This window comes from Priapulus caudatus, unplaced genomic scaffold, assembly GCF_000485595.1.
Source record: "Priapulus caudatus unplaced genomic scaffold, Priapulus_caudatus-5.0.1 Scaffold503, whole genome shotgun sequence".
Classification (NCBI taxonomy): Eukaryota; Metazoa; Priapulida; class Priapulimorpha; order Priapulimorphida; family Priapulidae; genus Priapulus; species Priapulus caudatus.
Window position 1 is genome coordinate 42,429 of NW_014577564.1, and position 19,655 is coordinate 62,083.

The 19,655-nt window shown below is 47.3% G+C and overlaps 1 protein-coding gene across 1 annotated transcript; it reads right to left on the reverse strand.

Moving 5' to 3' along the window:
- Positions 1-183: 183 nt before the first annotated feature.
- Positions 184-19,090, reverse strand: LOC106811089 (actin cytoskeleton-regulatory complex protein PAN1-like). The gene is made up of 7 exons (XM_014814619.1): positions 18,896-19,090; positions 12,377-12,538; positions 10,537-10,981; positions 7,691-8,311; positions 5,367-6,880; positions 3,713-3,790; positions 184-2,167 (listed from the first exon to the last, which is right to left on the reverse strand). The coding sequence occupies exons 2-7, from the start codon at positions 12,512-12,514 to the stop codon at positions 2,096-2,098; spliced, it is 2,868 nt and encodes a 955-aa protein (XP_014670105.1). The 5' UTR covers positions 12,515-12,538; positions 18,896-19,090; the 3' UTR covers positions 184-2,095.
- Between the last annotated feature and the right edge of the window lie 565 nt (positions 19,091-19,655).

Genomic DNA, 19,655 nt, shown 5'->3' on the forward strand with positions numbered 1-19,655 from the left:
ACGTACCTTACTTCGGTAAGTACGTTAGTACGTACGTACCGTACCTACTACGACCACGTACTACGTAACTAACTAACTATACTAGTAGTATATATATATATATATATATATATATATATATATATATATACAGACGCGCGTGCAAATAACACAAGCAGAATGACATAGTATAACAGTGACCGATTCTTTTGTGAAAACAACACGTTTTTATTGGCACTTATTTTTTGTACAAGCTAAAAATTGCAACGAACACATTGTCGTGCCGCCTGCGAACAAGAAACCCGTGACGTCAGACGTATTGCTGTTTTTATTCAATCATCATTTTTCTCGTTAACTATCATGAACTGTACGCCAACTTTTCCTGATATTCCGTGGGCGAAGCGAACCTGGGACGGTACAGATATGCACGTTTGTTACTCCAAGATAGATACCTCCCGCCATGTACTAGTAACAACACGATGTCCCGCCATGTACAACACGCTGAAATCGTTTGCGAGTGAATACAACCAAAAACACAAATCGCACACGTCGCCTATAAAGATAAGAAGCATTCACAGACTAAGCTCGACACGTGGTTCGATATAGGGACAAAGACATTCATTAGCGCCATTAGAAACAGAAACCGTGCCGTCAGCGCCAACTAGCGGAAGAACGGCACAACTACTCATCGCCACCCGATAGATAAAATAACGCATGCGAGAACTCATGAGATTTTATAAATAGTCACGGACCCGTTATCAGAAGCATAAATAGTTATGACTGCGATAAGTATACATAAGATGACATAACGTTTGCACATTTTATTCAAAGGTTGTGACATATTAAACTTATGGTAAATGTCATGACTATTTATTATGTCGGTAACAACAGGCTGCTAGACAACATTACAACATTAGATATCTTAACAAATATTTTGTGAATTTCGTTTAGCTGCAGCATATAATGATAGTCGAAGCTTACGTATGTTAAAACGCACGCACACACGCGCATACGCACGCATACGCACGCACACGCGTGCATAAACACGTACGCACACACGCGCATACGCACGCACGCACGCACGTACCCTCATCATGAAATAGTGCGACAATATTTTCTTTTTTTGGCTTTCGATCACGTGATGCCAACCATCAAATGCTGGCACGTCCTTATACAATAACTACACATATACAAGTCACATTATTTTTTCTTCGTTTTGTGCTACGTTTATTATATTACGTTTTCGTTATATATATTATTAAATAATTTTGTTTTTTGTCGAGGAAAGCTAAGCCGCCCTCTACCACCCCATAAATTTGGTAATTCCAGTAGCTAGCTCCATTCACTCATCAGTCACGCTTTACTTAGACATCTGCGCAGATGCTGCTAACTGGGTGATAGTTATCAGTCCAGTAAAACAAAGACACAGCAATATTTGGAAAAGCGTATAAACAAAACCTAAACTATTGCGCAGAATTATTAACAGGTTACTGTTAATGTTATGGTTTAGCGCAAGGATAGTTAACTCCAGTAAACCTAACCCCGTCCTCAAATCCAACCTTACCACTAATCATAATCTTAACATTAACCATACAAAGCGCAATGTATTGCCTCTTCTGGACCAACACAGAGGATGAAAATACAGATGTAACGAAATGCCTGAAAGGTTCGAAGATACCTTGCAGATTACGATTGATCGATGCCAATACCGGACCAATTTACGTCCGGGTAGATGATTACACGATTGACATCACCTTTTTCGGCCGTGCACGAAGTTGTATAATCAACGGTACATGCGAACTATATAAGTCATTAGACGAGTAAAATAAATAACAACGGATGGCTCACACGTGGAAGCGGGATGTACGCGTCTCGTCGGTATTAAAGCATTTATTTAAGTTCTCGATTTAAACATTATCTTAAACATTATCTCACTGATAGCTTTTGTCATTAAGTCGACAATATTTGACGATTTTCCGATGAGACCGCGTGCGTCCGGCGACTCTCGACACAAACAAGTGAACATCGTTACGGACAGCACTGCACTCGTCGCTAACACGGTGATAGCTAGAATATAACGCGCGGTTAACCTCGACGGCGCTTGACCGTTGACCGCTCAGTTCCGGGGCGGCCACGACGCGGTCCTACCGGGAGTCGAGGTCGACTGTGCTTGGCGCCACGGTACGCCCTGGTGGTAAAATAACGCATTAAATAACAACCTACTTGTATATTGGATCCTTTTACACTAGGCTTTTATCGTTGACAATGTCATACGATATTGCTATATTATGTAATGACATGACACGTTATGTATAACATGATAAATTTTGAAATAATAAATAATGATAGATAACCGAAGATGTATTTCCTTGAGCATTACGCTGGAATAAAAGTGTGATAATAGGTATTCTATAATTGATCATTGTATTTGCGTATTGGCACATTATAGACAGAAATATATTATTATGGAATTCGCATGCACCTCGTCGAAAAATTCGATAAGGTAGGTAATGCGAAAGTAGATACTGCATACTATGTAATTATATTATTAATTCCGCGCATAATCAGCTTATATTCCACTTGATTTATTAGCACTGTAAACGGTCGAGAACATCTGAGAACACATGCGCGACAATCTATCACATATCTAAACAGATGTATATAACGAAAATCAGAGTAGCTTGTGGTGGGCCTGAGAAATGAGAACACCGAAAACAGACACACTAAAGGGCTCTAACATAGAAGGCGCCGCAGTGAACCTGCGAAGTGCCAATAAGCACTGGTTAGGGTCGCGCTTCGTAGTCTAGCAAGGTGTAACAACTATGGCGCCGGTCTTCTGCTGCCTCGTTTTCTGCTTTACCGTTGAATATGTGAAGGCAGGTGTCTACGTTCCACCGATCCTCTGCACTACCCCGTGTGTATTCGACCAGCTTATCACTTGATGCCATCGAGTTATTAAGTTAACGATGAACAACTTGTCACAACTATTGGTATATGCTTCATACTTAGGTATACTGAAGTAAAGTGAGGTAATACTGAACGCAGGCCTGTTAGGCTCTTCATCAGGCTCTTCTAACTCGAGCATGTTCCTGGAATTCAGTTTTACTTCTTGACCCAACTGGGACATTATGCTCAGCTATAGCCTTGCGGTCGTGCCTGGCTGTTTCCGTGTGGCTCCTGCCGTTAATGTGGTAGCTTCAGGGGCTCTTTATCTCACTTAACGCACCTGACACAGCGCCATATATTCGGTTTTCGAGCACGATGAGTGCATGCCTTAGAACACGATATAGTTGAGGGAGCGAGGCGGAGGCAATGCTACATTACAGGGTGCAATTCACAAGCTGTCCCGATAACAAGCTTGGGCGAAGGCTACGATATTGTCCTAATAATTTACACCTACATGCAAATCTGCCGCCACCCGTAGGCCAACTGTACATAATAGTCGATAAAGTTTATATGGTCTAAATATAACGTTTTTTTGCGTTTCTCTTGAGTGGCAGTTATACAGCGAACTCATCTGTACCTACAGAACGGCCACCTGTCAATAAAAGCGAGAGTTGATACGGAGTTGACTGTAGCTATTTTCATACATGATCATAGCCCGAAACGTAAAAGCAAACGAACGGCGCATGCAGCAACGCCACGGCGACTATGTGAACGAGACGGAACATTGTTAGGGAATAACAGCACCTGGAGAGGGAAGGAGTATTAGTTGCCAAAGTTAGCTCCATACCTGTGAAGGTGCGGCTGGCTGCTGTTTCTTTGCCCAAGGAAGGCCAGATGACGGTTGCGAGGGTGGCGCTGCCGCGGGCTGTAGAGGCAAAGTGGACGCTATTATTAGTAACTACGGCTACGTCTACGTGAGGATGAGACGGCCCCCGATTATCTAAAGGCCTCTACTGCCGTAACGCTCTACAAAGCTCTACAGGGCTACGCGGCGTTTACGGAAGCACTGGAAGCTCGTCTACTGGCCTAAAACCAACGGCTCTATACTTGTTATAGGTGATTCTAACGTTAACGATAGATGACTAATTGTCACATTGTGGCGTAGCGACTGATGACGTATTACAGGGTGGTGGAGCGGTTGATGACGTATTACAGAGTGGTGTAGCGGTGGATGACGTATATATTACAGGGTGGTTTAGCGACTGATGACGTATTACAGGATAGTGTCGCGATGGATGACGTATTACACGGTGGCGTAGCGATGGATGACGTATTACAGAGTGGACTAGCGATGGATGACGCATTACACGGTTGGCGTAGCGATGGACAGCGTATTACACGGTTGGCGTAGCGATGGATGACGTATTACACGGTTGGCGTAGTGATGGATGACGTATTACACGGTTGGCGTAGTGATGGATGACGTATTACAGAGTGGCGTCGCGACTGATGACGTATTACACGGTTGGTGTAGTGATGGATGACGTATTACACGGTTGGTGTAGTGATGGATGACGTATTACAGAGTGGCGTCGCGATGGATGATGTATTACAGGGTGGTGTAGTGACTGATGACGTATTACACGGTGGCGTAGCGATGGATGACGTATTACGCAATGGCGTATGGATTGATGTCACAGCGATGTGTGACGTAGCTATAGATGACGGTGCATGACGTGACGTAACCATGCATGATGTCCGACATAATAACGACGTGATAATGGAGGACACCACGCAGTGATGTCGCTCTATTCCACTGTCAATGAACCGTTACGAACCGATGCTAAGGTTAAGACTTACTGAAGTTAGTTTTAATACGAAAGTGTAAAGGCGTCCGGTGCTTCTATCTCTTCATTAGCATGACACCAATATAAATATTACAACGAAACTAAAGCTGCGTTTACACTATCGATTTTTGTCAGCAAATCGTACCGATTTCAAGTGCATTCCAACTTGCCCCCGACTTGACCCAAGTGCATTCCAACTAATCGGCTGAAATTCGATTGTGCTGAAATCGGAGTCGGAGTCGAGTCGCCGAGTTGGAGAGTTGTTCTATTTTGCACGACTCGGACGATTTGCTGACAAAAATCGATAGTGTAAACGCAGCTTTAGGTCATTAAGCGTGGTGCTGTTATTAGCGATAAGTAGAGTGGGCGCTATTTATAGCGGTTTGGACACGTAGACAAATCTGAATGGCACAGAGGATCAGGGGAATAAAACTAGAATCCTTCGGAATCAGTCTGACTGAAAAGAGAAAAAAGAACTGCGAGTTAGCGACTACAGCATCGCTATCAACGCCGAGACACTGATTATTGCCTCATCAGTTCCCTCCTGACTATGATAGCCGGTAGAAAAATAAACGCACGTCATGACACCAGCAAGACTTCGCTACAGGAAAAGAGGCGTGGCGGGGAACATGTGAGACGTTGTCATGGAGATACCTGACGCCACGGGGCACCGCCCTGCGGAGCCGTCTGCTGCTCTAAAGCCTCTCCGTTGGTGGTAGGTGGCGCCACGGATGGCGCCTGTTGTGCCGCCGCCTCCTGAGAAACTGTCGCAGCAGGAGTGGAGGTTGCCGTTCTCCAGGGCGCTCCGCTTGATGGCGCTGCTGCTTGTTGACTAGGCTGGGGCGCAGCCGATGTCGCAATCGTCTGATTCTGAGCTGGCGACTGTTCTGTCGCCTGCGTTGACTGCTTATTGCGCCAAGGAGCACCACCAGATGCCGCACCTGCCACGGGAGCTGGGTGTGCCTGAGCCTGTGGTTGTCTCCACGGTGCACCGCCCTGCGTCTGGGGTTGCTGCTGTGCAGCCTGTGGCTGTGGCGCGTGTGGCTGTCGGTTGATAGCGCTGTGGGCTGTGTGGCTGTGGGCTTGTTGCTGTGGGCTTGTGGCTGTGCGAGCTTGTGATTGGGCTGTGGCTTGTGGGCTTGTGGCTGTGGGCTTGTGGCTGTGGGGCTTGTGGCTGTGGGGCTTGTTGCTGTGGGGCTTGTGGCTGTAGGGCTTGTGGCTGTGGGGCTTGTGGCTGTGAGGCTTGCGGCTGTGGAGCTTGTGGCTGTGAGGCTTGTGGCTGTGTGGCCTGGTGTTGCCTCCACGGCACGCCTCCTTGTTGCTGGGGCGCATGTTGCTGCGGTGCTTGTTGTTGTCTCCACGGCACCCCTCCTTGCTGTTGTGGTGTCTGTTGTTGTGGGGCCTGTTGTGGTGTGCTTGCTGTTGTGGTGGTTGTTGTTGTGGTGGCGCTGGTTGGTGTGGTGCTTGTTGCTGTGACGCCTGTTGCTGTCTCCATGGCGCCCCTCCTTGTTGTTGCTGTGCCTGTTGTTGCGGTGCCTGTTGTTGTGGTGCCTGCTGTAGTGGCGCCTGTTTTTGAGGTGCCTGTTGTTGTGGTGCCTGCTGTAGTGGCGCCTGTTTTTGAGGTGCCTGTTGTTGTGGTGCCTGCTGTAGTGGCGCCTGTTTTTGAGGTGCCTGTTGTTGTCTCCATGGCGTTCCTCCCTGATGCTGGGCTGTGGGTTGCTGTGCAGTCTGCTGCTGTCGCCATGGCACCCCGCCCTGTGTCTGGGGCTGTGGCGGCTGTGTGGGAGGGGATGGTACTTGCGATGACTGCTGTGGCGGAGGCGGAGGTGGAGCAGGAGCTGTGGGTGACTGTGGGGGAGCCGGTGAGGGTGCTGTCGGCTGCGCTGGGGGCAACACGGGCGCGGCCGCTGCTTGCTCGGGCTGCTTCGCCCAAGGAGCGCCGCCAGATGGCGTTTGCTTCAGCTTAATCTGCTGGGCCCAGGGGGCGGTGGGAAGCTGAGATGTGGGCTGAGGTTGCGACTTATTCCACGGCACGGTATTTGGATTATATGTGGGCGGCGGAGGCTGAGGCTGAGGCTGAGGCTGAGGAGGCGCAAACGATGAGCTGGTAGGGCCAGCCGTATCAGCCACGGTCTGTGATTGGTCGGGCCCGTCGTCTGTTGTGTCCGCTACAAAGCAAAATACGTACGGGGAACGTTATATACGATATTTAATCGGCATTTTTGTGTCTTTTGTTTAGTTCGTTACGCGTAATGTACGTCTCAAAGAAAACAGCAATGGCTTTGGATTTTGTTTAAAGATATACGATATCAGATATTGGAAACACATTAGCCGAATAAAAAACAGCGAATTCCCAAACACATTTTCAGAAGCTTAAGGATAATTTGGGCCGCTCTGAATTGTACTATTCCATGGGATGATAGAATATTAATGACAATATTGAACGAGTGCATCAGAAAACGATTATGTCACTAATAACTTTCTCTCATTCACCTTCCATATTACACAGTAGTACATAACAATACGGTCTGTTGAAATGTAGTCAATTTAATTTGCACAAGCTACGATACATCTAACAAGGGGATTATATTTTCCGCATGTGATACAATTTTAGGCCCTTAATCCAATCAAAGTACATAACCACGTTAGCGTGCACACTAATAATCGCCAACAAACGACAGTGCTGATAATTTAACATAACAGCGAGAAACGCTGTGGTGTTTTTCCGTGGCTTTACTAAGCCCTACAAAACACAATGACAAGGAGGGAGTAAGTATCCAAGGGACCCGCTGCCAGAAACATCATATATAGTCATGTCAGCGTGAATCTAAAATGCCATTACTTTAGCAGTGCACAAGCTACAACATTTTAGACTCACGCCAGTCAACACTGCTATGTTTACGACAACGGGCCCGGGGGCCGGGCGCCATCATAACTTGTCGGATGTATCGTTGCCCCGGGCAACGACACCAACGCACCCTGAGCCTGCCATCCCTTCGGCTTCACATTAAACGTCTCGCCATACTCGACCGCCTTCCCGCCCTCCTTCTCCAGCTCGACGCGCACGGCTTCCGGCCTCGCTTCCGGCTCGCCGCCGTGCGCCGACTGTGGCACGGTTGTCTCGTCGTGCACCCACTTCTCGGAGCGCTCCTGTCGCTTGTGGAACAGCTTCGCGCCGCGTCCGTGCGTGGTCGTCTGCAGCTGGTTAGCGAGGTCGAAGCACTTGCGCGGCTGCACGTGCTTGTGGTCGGACATCTCGATGTGCTCGCGTTGCTTCATCTCCTCGAAGGCGCTTGGCTTGAGTAGGAAGCGCGGCACGCCCTCTCGCGTCGTCGCCGAGTCGGGCGTCGTCGGCGCGCCCTCGGAATCCGAGCCGTCGTCGTCGGCGGCGGCGGCGGCGTCGTCGTCGGGCATGTTCGACACGGTCCACTTCTTGGCGCGGGTCTGCCGCTTGAAGAACATCTTCGAGCCGCGCGATTTGACGTTCTTCGGTGACGTGAGCGTCTGCGCGACGACCTTGCACATCTTCACCTGCTCCTCGACGGTCGGATACTTGCTTTCGCCCTCCTCGAAGTACGCGGAGGAGCCGTACGCCTTCTCTGCGGGAGAGCACGCCGAAAGACGGAATTACATGTTGTGTCGTGTGTGTGTGTGTGTGTGTGTGTGTGTGTGTGTGTGTGTGTAGTTATGGGGTAGGGTTAGAGGTAGAGTTAGGGTTAGGATTACGATTAGAGTTAGGATTAGGGTCACGGGTAGGATTGAGGGTTAGTGTTACTGTTAATGTTACGGCTAGAGTTAGAGTTAGGTTTAAAATTGGAATTAGGGTTGAGATAAGGGTTCAGGTTAAGGCTAGAGGGTAGAGTTATGTTTAAGATTAAGGGCTTTGATTAGTGTTACGGTTAGGGTTACATTTAGGACTAGAATAAGGATTAGGGCTAAAGTTAGAGCCAAGGGTTCGGATTAGGGTTGGGGTTGGGACAAGGCTTAGGGTTAGCCCTAGGCTTATATTAAGCCCGGCGCACACGTGAGTTATTTTAATCAAGCAATTTGACCCATGCGTCATTTTACTTGAGTAAAATAACTTACGTGTGCGCCTGGCATTAAGGCGATAATTTGGATTAGGATTAAAGTTAGGATCAGGATTCAGGTTAATGTTAAATGTGTGTGTGTGTGTGTGTGTGTGTGTGTGTGTGTGTGTGTGTTATGCGTGTGTGTAAGTGTGTGAATATGTGTGGTACGTATTAGTATAAACTCAGATTAGACTGCGTAACCTAAAAATAAATATAAGCCTGATTATTTTTGCTGCGGCAAAAATACTTCCTTTCTATACTGTGTATTTCTTAAAGTTATCGAGCGTCGATAATGGAATATATATATATATATAGATATATATAGATATAGATATATAGATATAGCGATAAATATAGATATAGATATATCTATAATTATATAGATATAGATATAGATATATAGATATAGCTATAGAAAGATATAGAAAGATATAGATATAGATATAGATATAGATATATCGATATCAGGAGTAGATAATAGGGAATTCCCTATTATCTACTCCTGATAGTGATACATATAGATATCGATATGGACATGGATATAGATATATAAGGTCTCGAGCTATCTAATAGCATGGAGTGGAGAGTAGGGGAGAGAGCGAAAGGGAAAGAGGTAGAGATATAGCGAGAGCTAGAGCGCAAGAGAAAAATCGAGAGAGAGAGCGACAGAAAGAGAGGAAAGGAGCGAAAGAAAGGGAGAGAAGAGAGAGAGAGAGAGAGGTGCGTGTGATTTGTCATTCTATTTGCGCGCATCGATTGATTGCCAGCGTTCTTGCGTGTGCTCAATTTTCGCATCGAATTGGTGTATTTTTTATAATATTTCTATATCCACCTTTCGATCATCGTTTCTACTCTCTTATCACACAACAGATACATCGTTACGTCGGCTGTTATTTCAAAATGTTACACCCCTATCATACAAGAGATATCGGTTTTAGTCGGTTGTTATTTCTTTAAAATAGCGCGTACGGCACGTGCAGAAATCGTCTGCAGCTAGCTCCCAGCTATTCCGCGTTCGCAACCGGGAAGTAATTGCGCCATAAACGGTCAACATTCATAATATGCTAACAATAACGTGCTCACCCGCTTAACTGCGCCTCACCTCGTACGCATGATTATATACAGTCAAACATGCATATAACGGTCATTAAAAAACAACAACAAAACTACCTTTATTGACAGACGACCGCTCTATAGAGGTGCTTTAACTTTATAAGTGCAACTCAAAGGAAACGCCAAAAGTGGCCATTAAGGAACAGTGGCTACTCTATAGAAGTGACCGCTAACACAGGTTTGACTGTATAAAGCCACTGTGACATTTATAATCAGACAGAGAACATGCTATCTCAGACTTTCTCTGCAGTTCGCCTCATCATCTCCTTAGATGATTACTGTAATTACGTTTTTTGTTCATTCGAATCTGTATCCACCTTAGAATGTAAAGCGAATGTGATGTACTATAATTGAACATCTACGTTTCGTAGCGCCCCCTGTAGGCGCATTTACGGACAGGAGCGGGAAAAAGCGAGACGACGCTCGAGAGGGTCTAGAAACACATCTCCGTTATTCGACAGTCAAATTCTCAGGCGGGCGAAGGTTTCGCGTATCGCTTTTCTCACGTTTAGAAACTCTAAGCATAACAGGAATCACGATCGCACAGAGAGAGCGAAGCTTGTTCTCTCAGCCTTCGATTCGATGACGCGTCAGATCTCCGAACGAGCGGAAAGATCGGTCGCGCCCTCACATGCCCTTACTTGGCGACATCGGAGACCCTTCCTCATCCGGCGCCGGTTGCAGCTTCTTCTGGACGTCGGCTGGCAACGGTTCGTCGCCCTCCTCGACGGCTGGGGCTTCCGGTGGCGGCAGGTTTGGATCCGGTATGTACTCGCCCTCTACCGGCACGTAGGCGGTCGGCTGTCGTTCGGGTAGAGGCGGCACGTACGACGGCTGCCAGACGTTCTTCTTCTTCTTTTCGGCCTCCTCCATTTTGGGCATCTTGAAGACGAGATTCTGCAGAGCGTCGGAGCCGGCGATGTGCGTCACCGTCTCGCGCTTAGTCCTCGTGATCTCGACACCGTCCTTCTGCTGCTTCGCCGTCTCCGTCGTCGTTTCGACGGTCTTTAGCGCACCAGATGGCAGCACCTCCTGATGCGTTGACGTAACCGCTGGGTCTTTTTGCCAAGGCAGCTTCGCCGGGGCCTAGAACAGATGGAATGTGATGATCAGCGATGGTAGGAGAACAGTTTGTTTATAAACAACTACGCTTGTTGTCTTTCTTTCTGCTCTGTCAATTAAAGATCAAATGAATAGATTCGAAGATAAAATATATGAAATCACTTAGGCCCCTACACAAATTATTCTAGTAGAAACTATTATTAATCCAGTAACCTGTCGTTATTGAATTCATCAATAGTCTTTATAAGGTGACTAAGTTTTTTCCCCGAGCTTGGCAAGCACCCGAACACCACCATGTACTTAATCTTACCTTGAGTTTAAATTATCTTGTGATCCCCTCCATACATTTATGGACGTTAAACACGGCTATAAAGTTAAGGCTACGTTATAAACGCGTGCAGTAAACGCATGTGCCCACGTATCAGGTTATATCTGCGGCTACTATTAGCCACGGGGCTGGATCAGTGATTAAACTCACACCAGTGATGCAAGAATCAGCTTGCCAAACGCATTTAACTTTCGTCTAGATCATTAAGGCATTAGATTTGTTGCAACGAGTTATCGATAACAATAATCGTCAAATGGGTTGTCAAGAATCAACGGTGTATATCTCTCAAACAACACAATCATAATTGGTGATCGTTTCTCACACAAGACAAGCATAAACTGCGCATATCCTACACACAAGGCAAACATCAACATCGGGTTTCTTATAGACCCCTAACATCAACAATATTATTATGTCTCACACACAATGCAACCACCAGCAATGGTTGTCTCTCACACACAAGGCGTGCATCAACAATGATTTATGTCACACACAAAACAAGAATAGTGGTGGTCTCGCACACAGACAGGTCTGTCATCAACAGTGGCTATAGCTGTCTCCCACACACAGAGCAACCATCATTAGTTTATGAATTGTACAGAGATTGGCCGAGATTGTCTCTCATACAAGGCAAGCACCAACAGCTAGTGTATATCTCATACACAAGGGGACCATCATCAATGATACACAATAACGAATTGTCTTACAATCAGAGCAGCATTAATCAACTGTTATCTCATACACAGAAAGGTTCAGTCATCATCAGTTGTCTCTCACACACTAGGCAAGTATCAACAGCGATGGTCTCTCATACACTAGGCAAGACTAAACAGCGGTTGTCTCTCACACACACTAGGCAAGTATCAACAGCGATGGTCTCTCACACACTAGGCAAGTATCAACAGCGGTTGTCTCTCACACACTAGGCAAGTATCAACAGCGGCTGTCTCTCACACACTAGGCAAGTATCAACAGCGGCTGTCTCTCACACACCAGGCAAGTAGCAACAGCGGCTGTCTCTCACACACTAGGCAAGCCTATTCAGCGGTTGCCTCTCACACACTAGGCAGGTATCAACATCAGGCCGTTACCTGGTGCGACCCGGCTTGCGGCGGCGCGGGGGCCATGCCCGGCATGGCGACGGATCCCTTCTGCATCCAGGCGGGCACTGCGCTCGGCTGCTGTTGCTGTGGCTTCATCCAAGGAAGCTGCGACTGTGTCTGACTCATCGTGGCTGCTGCGGCAGTGAGACTCTGCAAGACATCATATATAAATACGCAGCAACTATCGGCACGTGTCCCACGATCACACAGCTGCGCGGCAGATGAGAACGAGGAGTACCATGCAAGTACACGCAAGTGTGTAGTTCGTGCAGGGTGCGACTGGGACGTATTGGATGTAGGCGTAGACGGGACACCGTCAGCCGCACCAACTAGTACGCACATGGCGAATCGCATCGACTGGTGACAGTCTGGGATTGTGTTTGGCAAATGATGACCGTGTTGTGAAGTCTTTCGGGTGGGAAGGTCTCAATCGTCATTGCATTGACGGCCTCACTGCCCCCAGGCCAGTTATAATCCATATCTCTCTATCTGATAAATACTATTTTCTTAAGTTTAGAAAAAGTACCGCGAGAGTTGTCGAATTGTCTCGTTATTTCAACTACTACAGGAACGCGAACCACTGTTGGAAATTAGTTGATCAATCATCACATATATAAATACACATACTATCAAGAGTAGATAATAACAATTGTTATTATCTACTCTTGATACTATACAATACCACGTAGATAGCGTGGATACCTCACGACGTTTGTGTACACGCCGGCAATGATGTATAAAATAACGGGACGCAGAGATGGGCCCTTCATTCCAGAGTTAAAATACAATTGTGCGGTAGGTGCGTGCACGTGTACACACTCCATCATGTTAAAAACCGCAATTTCAACTGACAGGCAGTTGCTTGATCGGGTGGATTTTTGCACATCAGCGTTATTCGAATACAACAAGCCGCGGTCTTAGATGGTGTACGAGATGTATGCATGTACGTGCGTGTGTGCGTGCGTGCGTACGTGCGTGCGCGTATGAGTATACGTGAGTGCGCGTGTGCGTACGTGTGTGCGCGTGTGCGAGTGCGTTTACGTATGCGCCTGTGTCTGTCTGTCTGATTGCTGACATGTATATAAAATTTCAACAAGTTCCGCGATTAGGGCTCTCGCCTGCGTTTCACAAAGCTCCGTTCGTCAAAATCGCAGTATTTGCGAGTGAGATTTTTCCCAACGCTCCTTTCGCTAAAATTCTCCGCTAAGTAGCGGATAACTTGACGGATAACTTTGGTGTTACCCGGAATACGTTACGCAAATCTCGTCTAAAAGTTGTAAATCACGAGGCAAGACGATCGTTACTATTAACATGACTTCTAGAGATATTGCCTTAGTAATTACATGTAACCGCACGCACGTACGCACGCACGCACGTGTTCACACCGCACCCGAAGAGTAGCGGTGTGCCTAGCTACCATTCCCGGCGACTACAGTACCAACCACAGAGCGGCATCTAGCGGAACCTCTAGTTCACTATCGGCATCTAAGGTATGTGAACGTGCTATGTACCCATCCGCACTGTTACGGCGGCTCGTCTCAGATCAAGGTTTTGTCCCCGGTGTTTGTCACCAAGGCAACTGCCAATTACAACTAGCGTAACAAAGATATCGTCAAGTAATCGCCGCTACGTCCGCTGCGAGTTGCTGGTTAACATCGGGTCCAGCCAATAGCAGCGTTTTGCAGTAATACTTGGCTACAGTAGGATTTCATCTGCGCTATGGCGGCAGTACGGTCTGTATAAATACATGCGGTTGCATTTTAAGCCACTCGGAATTACTGGAGTTCGTAAACTGAAACCTAGCTAAGCCACGATGAATCACTTCCGAAGAGACCGCGAGAGGGAGAGAGAGACGGAGAGAGGGGGAGAGGGGGAGCGAGAGATAGAGAGAGGTAGACAGACGGAAAGACAGAGAGAAGGAAAGAGAGCGAGAGAGAGAGAGAGACAGAGAGAAGGAAAGAGAGACAGACAGACAGAGAAAGAGAGAGAGGGGCGATAACGATTCATCAGTAAAAGCAAAGGTGCAAGAAGTTTTATGACGTCACCAATGACCAATCAACCAGGTGGCGCTGCCTTACAACCATGAACACGTCGTTTATCAATCGGGTGGCGCCGCTAAAAGCATTGTGAGTTCACCATAATTATATCAGAATCCCACGCTCATAGGATTACACTGATTTCTTCATTTACTCACCAGGCGTCTTCTATTATTTAACAGCTGATATATATATATATATAATATATATATATATATATATGTGTGTGTGTGTGGGTGCGTGCGTGCGTGCGTGCGTGCGTGCGTGCGGTCGCGTGTGTGTATTAGTCAGGTGGAATTGTGAGTTAAATAAAGGCTACAGTGAATGATTACGTAAAGATTGCAGTCTGTCCGGACGTTCTTGTCTTACAGACTAATGCGTAAGGGGCTAAAGCTGCCGTTACCAACTAGCTTAGACTGAACTCTACCCGCGAGAAGTAAAAAGATACGATGTACGAGGGTGACAACAGCTAATAGAATAGCGCGATGACGTCAGCTGACGCCTGGTCAGTCGATGGCCAATGTTAAATGTTAAATGTTAAAAGTCAACACATTTCCATCTCACGATCGCAACGTTCAGAATGGATAATTTTCTCGCATTCTGTAAGATCCGGGTGAAATCTAACACGAAGAATCGTAACGCGAAATCATCAGAAAAAAATCATCAAACATCAGAAACTGACAAAAATGAGAGGATGAATTTTTTGAAGTGATAAATCGTTAGGTGGCGTCAACCTAGAGAAACCCCACCGAACAACTCTTGACAGGCGAACGAACAGGCACCATGCCACACAGCTTCACGATGCACAGATGTTTGGGGGGAGGTGAGGGGGGGGTGCTACATTACGTTGATTGCAACATTGGAATAGAACGACTCGGCTGATGCCCTATTACGTGAGGATCAACATATTTCCATCTTCATGTGTTTCACGTCTACTAATGACCCGTGTCCACCCGAGCTTTATCCAATTATATTCGTTTTCTCTTATTGTGACGCGTGTGTACGAGTAGCCATTGACTGGATAAGAATATTCAGTGAACCCTGGTAGGCCCTACTGGAATGCTACAGCGAAATTTACTTGTTATGTTGTCTTAATTCTAAGCGCAGTAGATCTTCTATCGCCGCCCTTGCTATCTTTCTCTCGTTTGTGCGCGCGCTCTCTCCTTTTCTCCCCTCCCCCTCTTCTCCTCCTCCTCCTCCTCTCTCTCTCTTGCTCTGTCGCGCTTTCTCTCTGGCTTCTCTTTCGCGAGGTCTCTCGTCCCTCTCCCGTTGTCTCTCTCGGTATTTTTCTCTCGTTTAATCTCTCTCTCTCTCTCTCTCTCTCTCTCTCTCTCTCTCTCTTCTCTCTCTTTCTCCTCTCTCTCCTCTCCTCTCTCTTCTCATCTCTCTCTCTCTCTCTCTCTCTCTCTCTCTCATCGTTAACTCTCATCTCATCTCTGTCTTTTCTCTCTTCTCTTTGCTTGTTTCTTAGCATTATCTTGTTTTTCCTTTCCTCGTCTCTCTCTCTCTCTCCATCCATTCTTTTCCCTCCTCACCCATTCTCCCCTGTTATCGCGTATCTGCGTGTCTGTTTGACGTGTCGTTCTGCGTCTGTCTGCCTGTCTGCCTGTCTGTCTGCCTGTCTGGCCTGTCTGTCTGCCTGTCTGCCTGCCCGTCTGCCTGCCCTGCCTGTCTGTCTGTCCTGTCTGTAGGACACAGCATTGCACGCACGGACTACGAACGCGTACACGCTAACGCACGAACATACAGCCGCGCACGAACGCACGCGACGCACGTAAGTATATATTGCATGTATATGTAAGGTCTGAATGTCATTCCTTCCTAAAAAAATTCATTCTTCCTGCGAATATTAGCGGACGCTTCTTCCTCTGCAATTATTACTCGCTTGCAGTGAGACAATAGTTACATATTATTATATACGATCACGCAAGCTTAGTCTTTTATCGAAACACGGCCAGCTCAGTGATGAGAACCGCATATTTAAAAAGGGAGAAGTGGAAGCTGTACCTTCGCACAGACCACTGAACTGTAAAGGGCGCGGCTTTCTAGTGCGCGAAAACACCGATGGTGTGTCCGAGCCGCGAAAATCATAAACTGTAGAACAAGAGCGGCGACATAAAAAGATACCGTGGCAAGTTGCCAACGAGTTAATCGGTCGACTGTTCTTAGCCCGTAAAGAAGTGTTTGGCTGTTAGTCTAGAGATTAAATGTATACTAATACTTACTTTTCGCTTCACCTTTCTTCTCTCGCCCCTCTCCTCCCCGCATGCTTACATACGACGCATCACGCAGCATACACGCGCGCGTGGTGCGCGCGCCGCGGTCATCTTGTCTTAATCGTTGTAATTACGGGCGTACCGAATATAAAACAAGGCAATATCGAGCCTCCAAAGATGAAAAATTACACCGTATCTAGTACAGACGCTACACGGCGTAACACGCGTACAGACGTACCACACATCACACTATATATATATATATCAGAAGTAGATAATAGGGAATGTATATATAATAATATATGTATAATATACGATGTAGACGCTGATGCTCATACGCGTCGCCGAATCGCGAGCAAAGGAAGCCCTCCTCCTGTATTCACTTGTCTTACGTGGTGAAGTCAATCATCCGACCTAGTTTCGCTCGCATCTTATCTGCTAGATGCCTTCTGCCATAACCAGTATGCTCGTGCGCGCCGCGCACTGCTTGTATTGCTTGCTGCGCGGTGTTTGTGCTGCCGGCTCTGCTACATTAGGAAACCGGAGGTACAGCGGTATCGAATCTCTCGACCAAATTTTCCGATCCCCTTCGCAGCGCAGCGCTCAGCAGCATCGCAGCTCTGTAGCCGTGACCGTCAGAGGTGAAACCAATAACAAACAGACGATGGCCTGTAAATAGTCTGACTGCAAAACGGGAGGGTGCGAATCGGCGCCGCACCCACGCCGCGGGCGATTCCGTCTGCTATATGAGTTAAGTGGAGCATGAAATTCCTCGGGCAAGCAGAAATTATCAGATGGTTTGTTTCTACGGCATCTGGCATCGTGTGTAAGGGTGTTCATGCACATTCTTCATTATACACACACACGACACACACACACACACACACACAGCACACACACACACACACACACACGCGTCGCCGCGCGCACACACACACACACCACACCACAACACACCACACACACACACACCACACACACACACACACCCACACACACACACACACACACACACACACACAACACACATATATGATACTATACTATATATAATATTTAATATTACGACGTTACATCGCCTCTTCGCGCTTTCTGCCCCCCACCACCTCCTTCTCTTCCCTCCTCTCCTCTATACATATATATATAAATAATATACTATACACACATATATATTATGTGCGTGCACGCCGCCCGAAATGCAGCTCGTGTTGCTGTGTGTGTGCTGTGTGTCGTGCCGCACAACTTCCCCAGCCCTGTGTGCTGTTGTGTGTGTGTGGGCTGTGTGCTGCTGTGTGTCGTGTGTGTGTGCGCGTGTTGCGTGTGTGTTTGTTGATTGTGTGTGTGTGTGTGTGTGTGCGTGTGTGTGTGTGCGTGTGTGTGTGTGCGCGCGTGTGTGTTTATGTGTACGCGCGCGCTCGTGTATGTGCCTGTGGATATGTGTACGCGCGCGCTCGTGTGTGTGTTTAGCTTTCCTTGCTACTTTCATTTTTTCGCTTTTTCTGTCGCTCTCTCTCTCTCTATCTCTCATATACTCGATCTCTCCCTATTGGTATCTCTGTCTTCTCCCTACCTCCCCCGTCTCTCTCTCCTTCTCTCCCTCTCTCTCTATCTCTCACTCTTTCGCTCACTCTCTTTTTTCCATTCTTACACGGTCGATAAATAATTGCCGCGACTCAATATTGATAATTGGCCACAAAAAGTAGTTTCTCATCTACAAAAAAAACTCTTAGAAACACTAGTCGTGGTCGACGATGGCAAATATATCGCAAGTGCTGAAGGCGGCTTGTTGCGTGTATTCCTGTAGAGGTAGCATGAGCATGCCCGCGGGATCGCACCGGCTATATCAAAGAAGGCAGAGCACAGCTCACATGCGATCACAATCACATCCATCGATAAAAGTTCCACACTGTCTTCGCGTTCACTCATCGACTGCTTGCGCCTGGAGATCGAACTCGGACCGAGCAGCTGCTAAAATAAGGGGATACATCCGATGGCGTTTTTTCATCTCGTAGACGCAACAGATCGTGTACGTATGCTATGCATTATTTCCCGGATCCATGGTCGGCAGGCGAGCAAGATTCGCAGCAAATCCGCACGGAATTGGCGCAAACAAAAACACACGTATCCTAAGCGCGAACGAGCGAGCGCTCTCCCACCGCTCTATAGGCGTCATATGTCACCTTTATAAATCTAAACACGGGTACACACATAGATATCGATACATACATTCACATATAAATAAGACATGCGCCCACCTTCTCGATAGCATACGCGGAAGCCCAGCGCGATCAACTTTCGAAGGTGCGAGATTCAGTTGCGTTTGCACCGATCAGCTGCTGTGTCTAACATCCGCAAGGCGCAAGCGTCTGCAGCAGTACGCAGCGCGCGCAGTGGCCGCTAGGAAGCTGGCTGGCTCAATATGGACGCAGCATCGGCAGCGGCGGAGGTGGTGTAATGTTTCCGGCAGGGGTAAAAATATCACTGAGTAAACGCGAGAGTGGCCGCCGGTCGGGTGCTGCCGGCGTCGTTACTGCTACAGCCGCTCGCTAAATTTACATCGGCAAATGTTGTGTGGGAGAGAAAGAGATAGAGCGGGAGAGAGAGAGAGAGAGAGAGTGTGTGTGTTTGTGTTTGTTTGTGTGTGTGTGTGTGTGTGTGTGTGTGTGTGTGTGTGTGTGTGTGTGTGTGTGTGTGTGTGTGTGTGTGTGTGTGTGTGTGTGTGTGTGTGTGTGATGTGTGTGTGTGTGTGGTTGGGATGTGTGTTTTTGTGTAGTGTGTGTGTGTGTTGTGTGATGTGTAGGTGCTGTGTTGTGTGATGTGATGATGTGTGTGTGTGTGTGTTGTGTGGGTGTGTGTGATGTGCGAGTTGCCGAGAGAGAGCAGGAGAAATGAGAGTGCAAGAGAGAGAGAGAGGAGAGAGAGAGAGAGAGAGAGAGCGAGAGAGGTGAAGAGTAGAGAAGAGCAGAGAGATTGCGAGCGAGAGAGGAGTGTGAGGGAGTAAGAGGAACGAGAGAG

What these genes read in the sequence shown, in the direction of transcription:
- LOC106811089 (XM_014814619.1), bottom strand. Translation starts at nt 12,514, where the DNA reads ATGAGTCAGACACAGTCGCAGCTTCCTTGGATGAAGCCACAGCAACAG. An exon ending in GCGGTGCCCCGTGGCGTCAG is followed by an intron (nt 3,791 to 5,366) that starts GTATCTCCATGA and finishes TTGCCTCTACAG; the next exon opens with CCCGCGGCAGCGCCACCCTC. An exon ending in AGCCAGCCGCACCTTCACAG is followed by an intron (nt 2,168 to 3,712) that starts GTATGGAGCTAA and finishes TTTTACCACCAG; the next exon opens with GGCGTACCGTGGCGCCAAGC.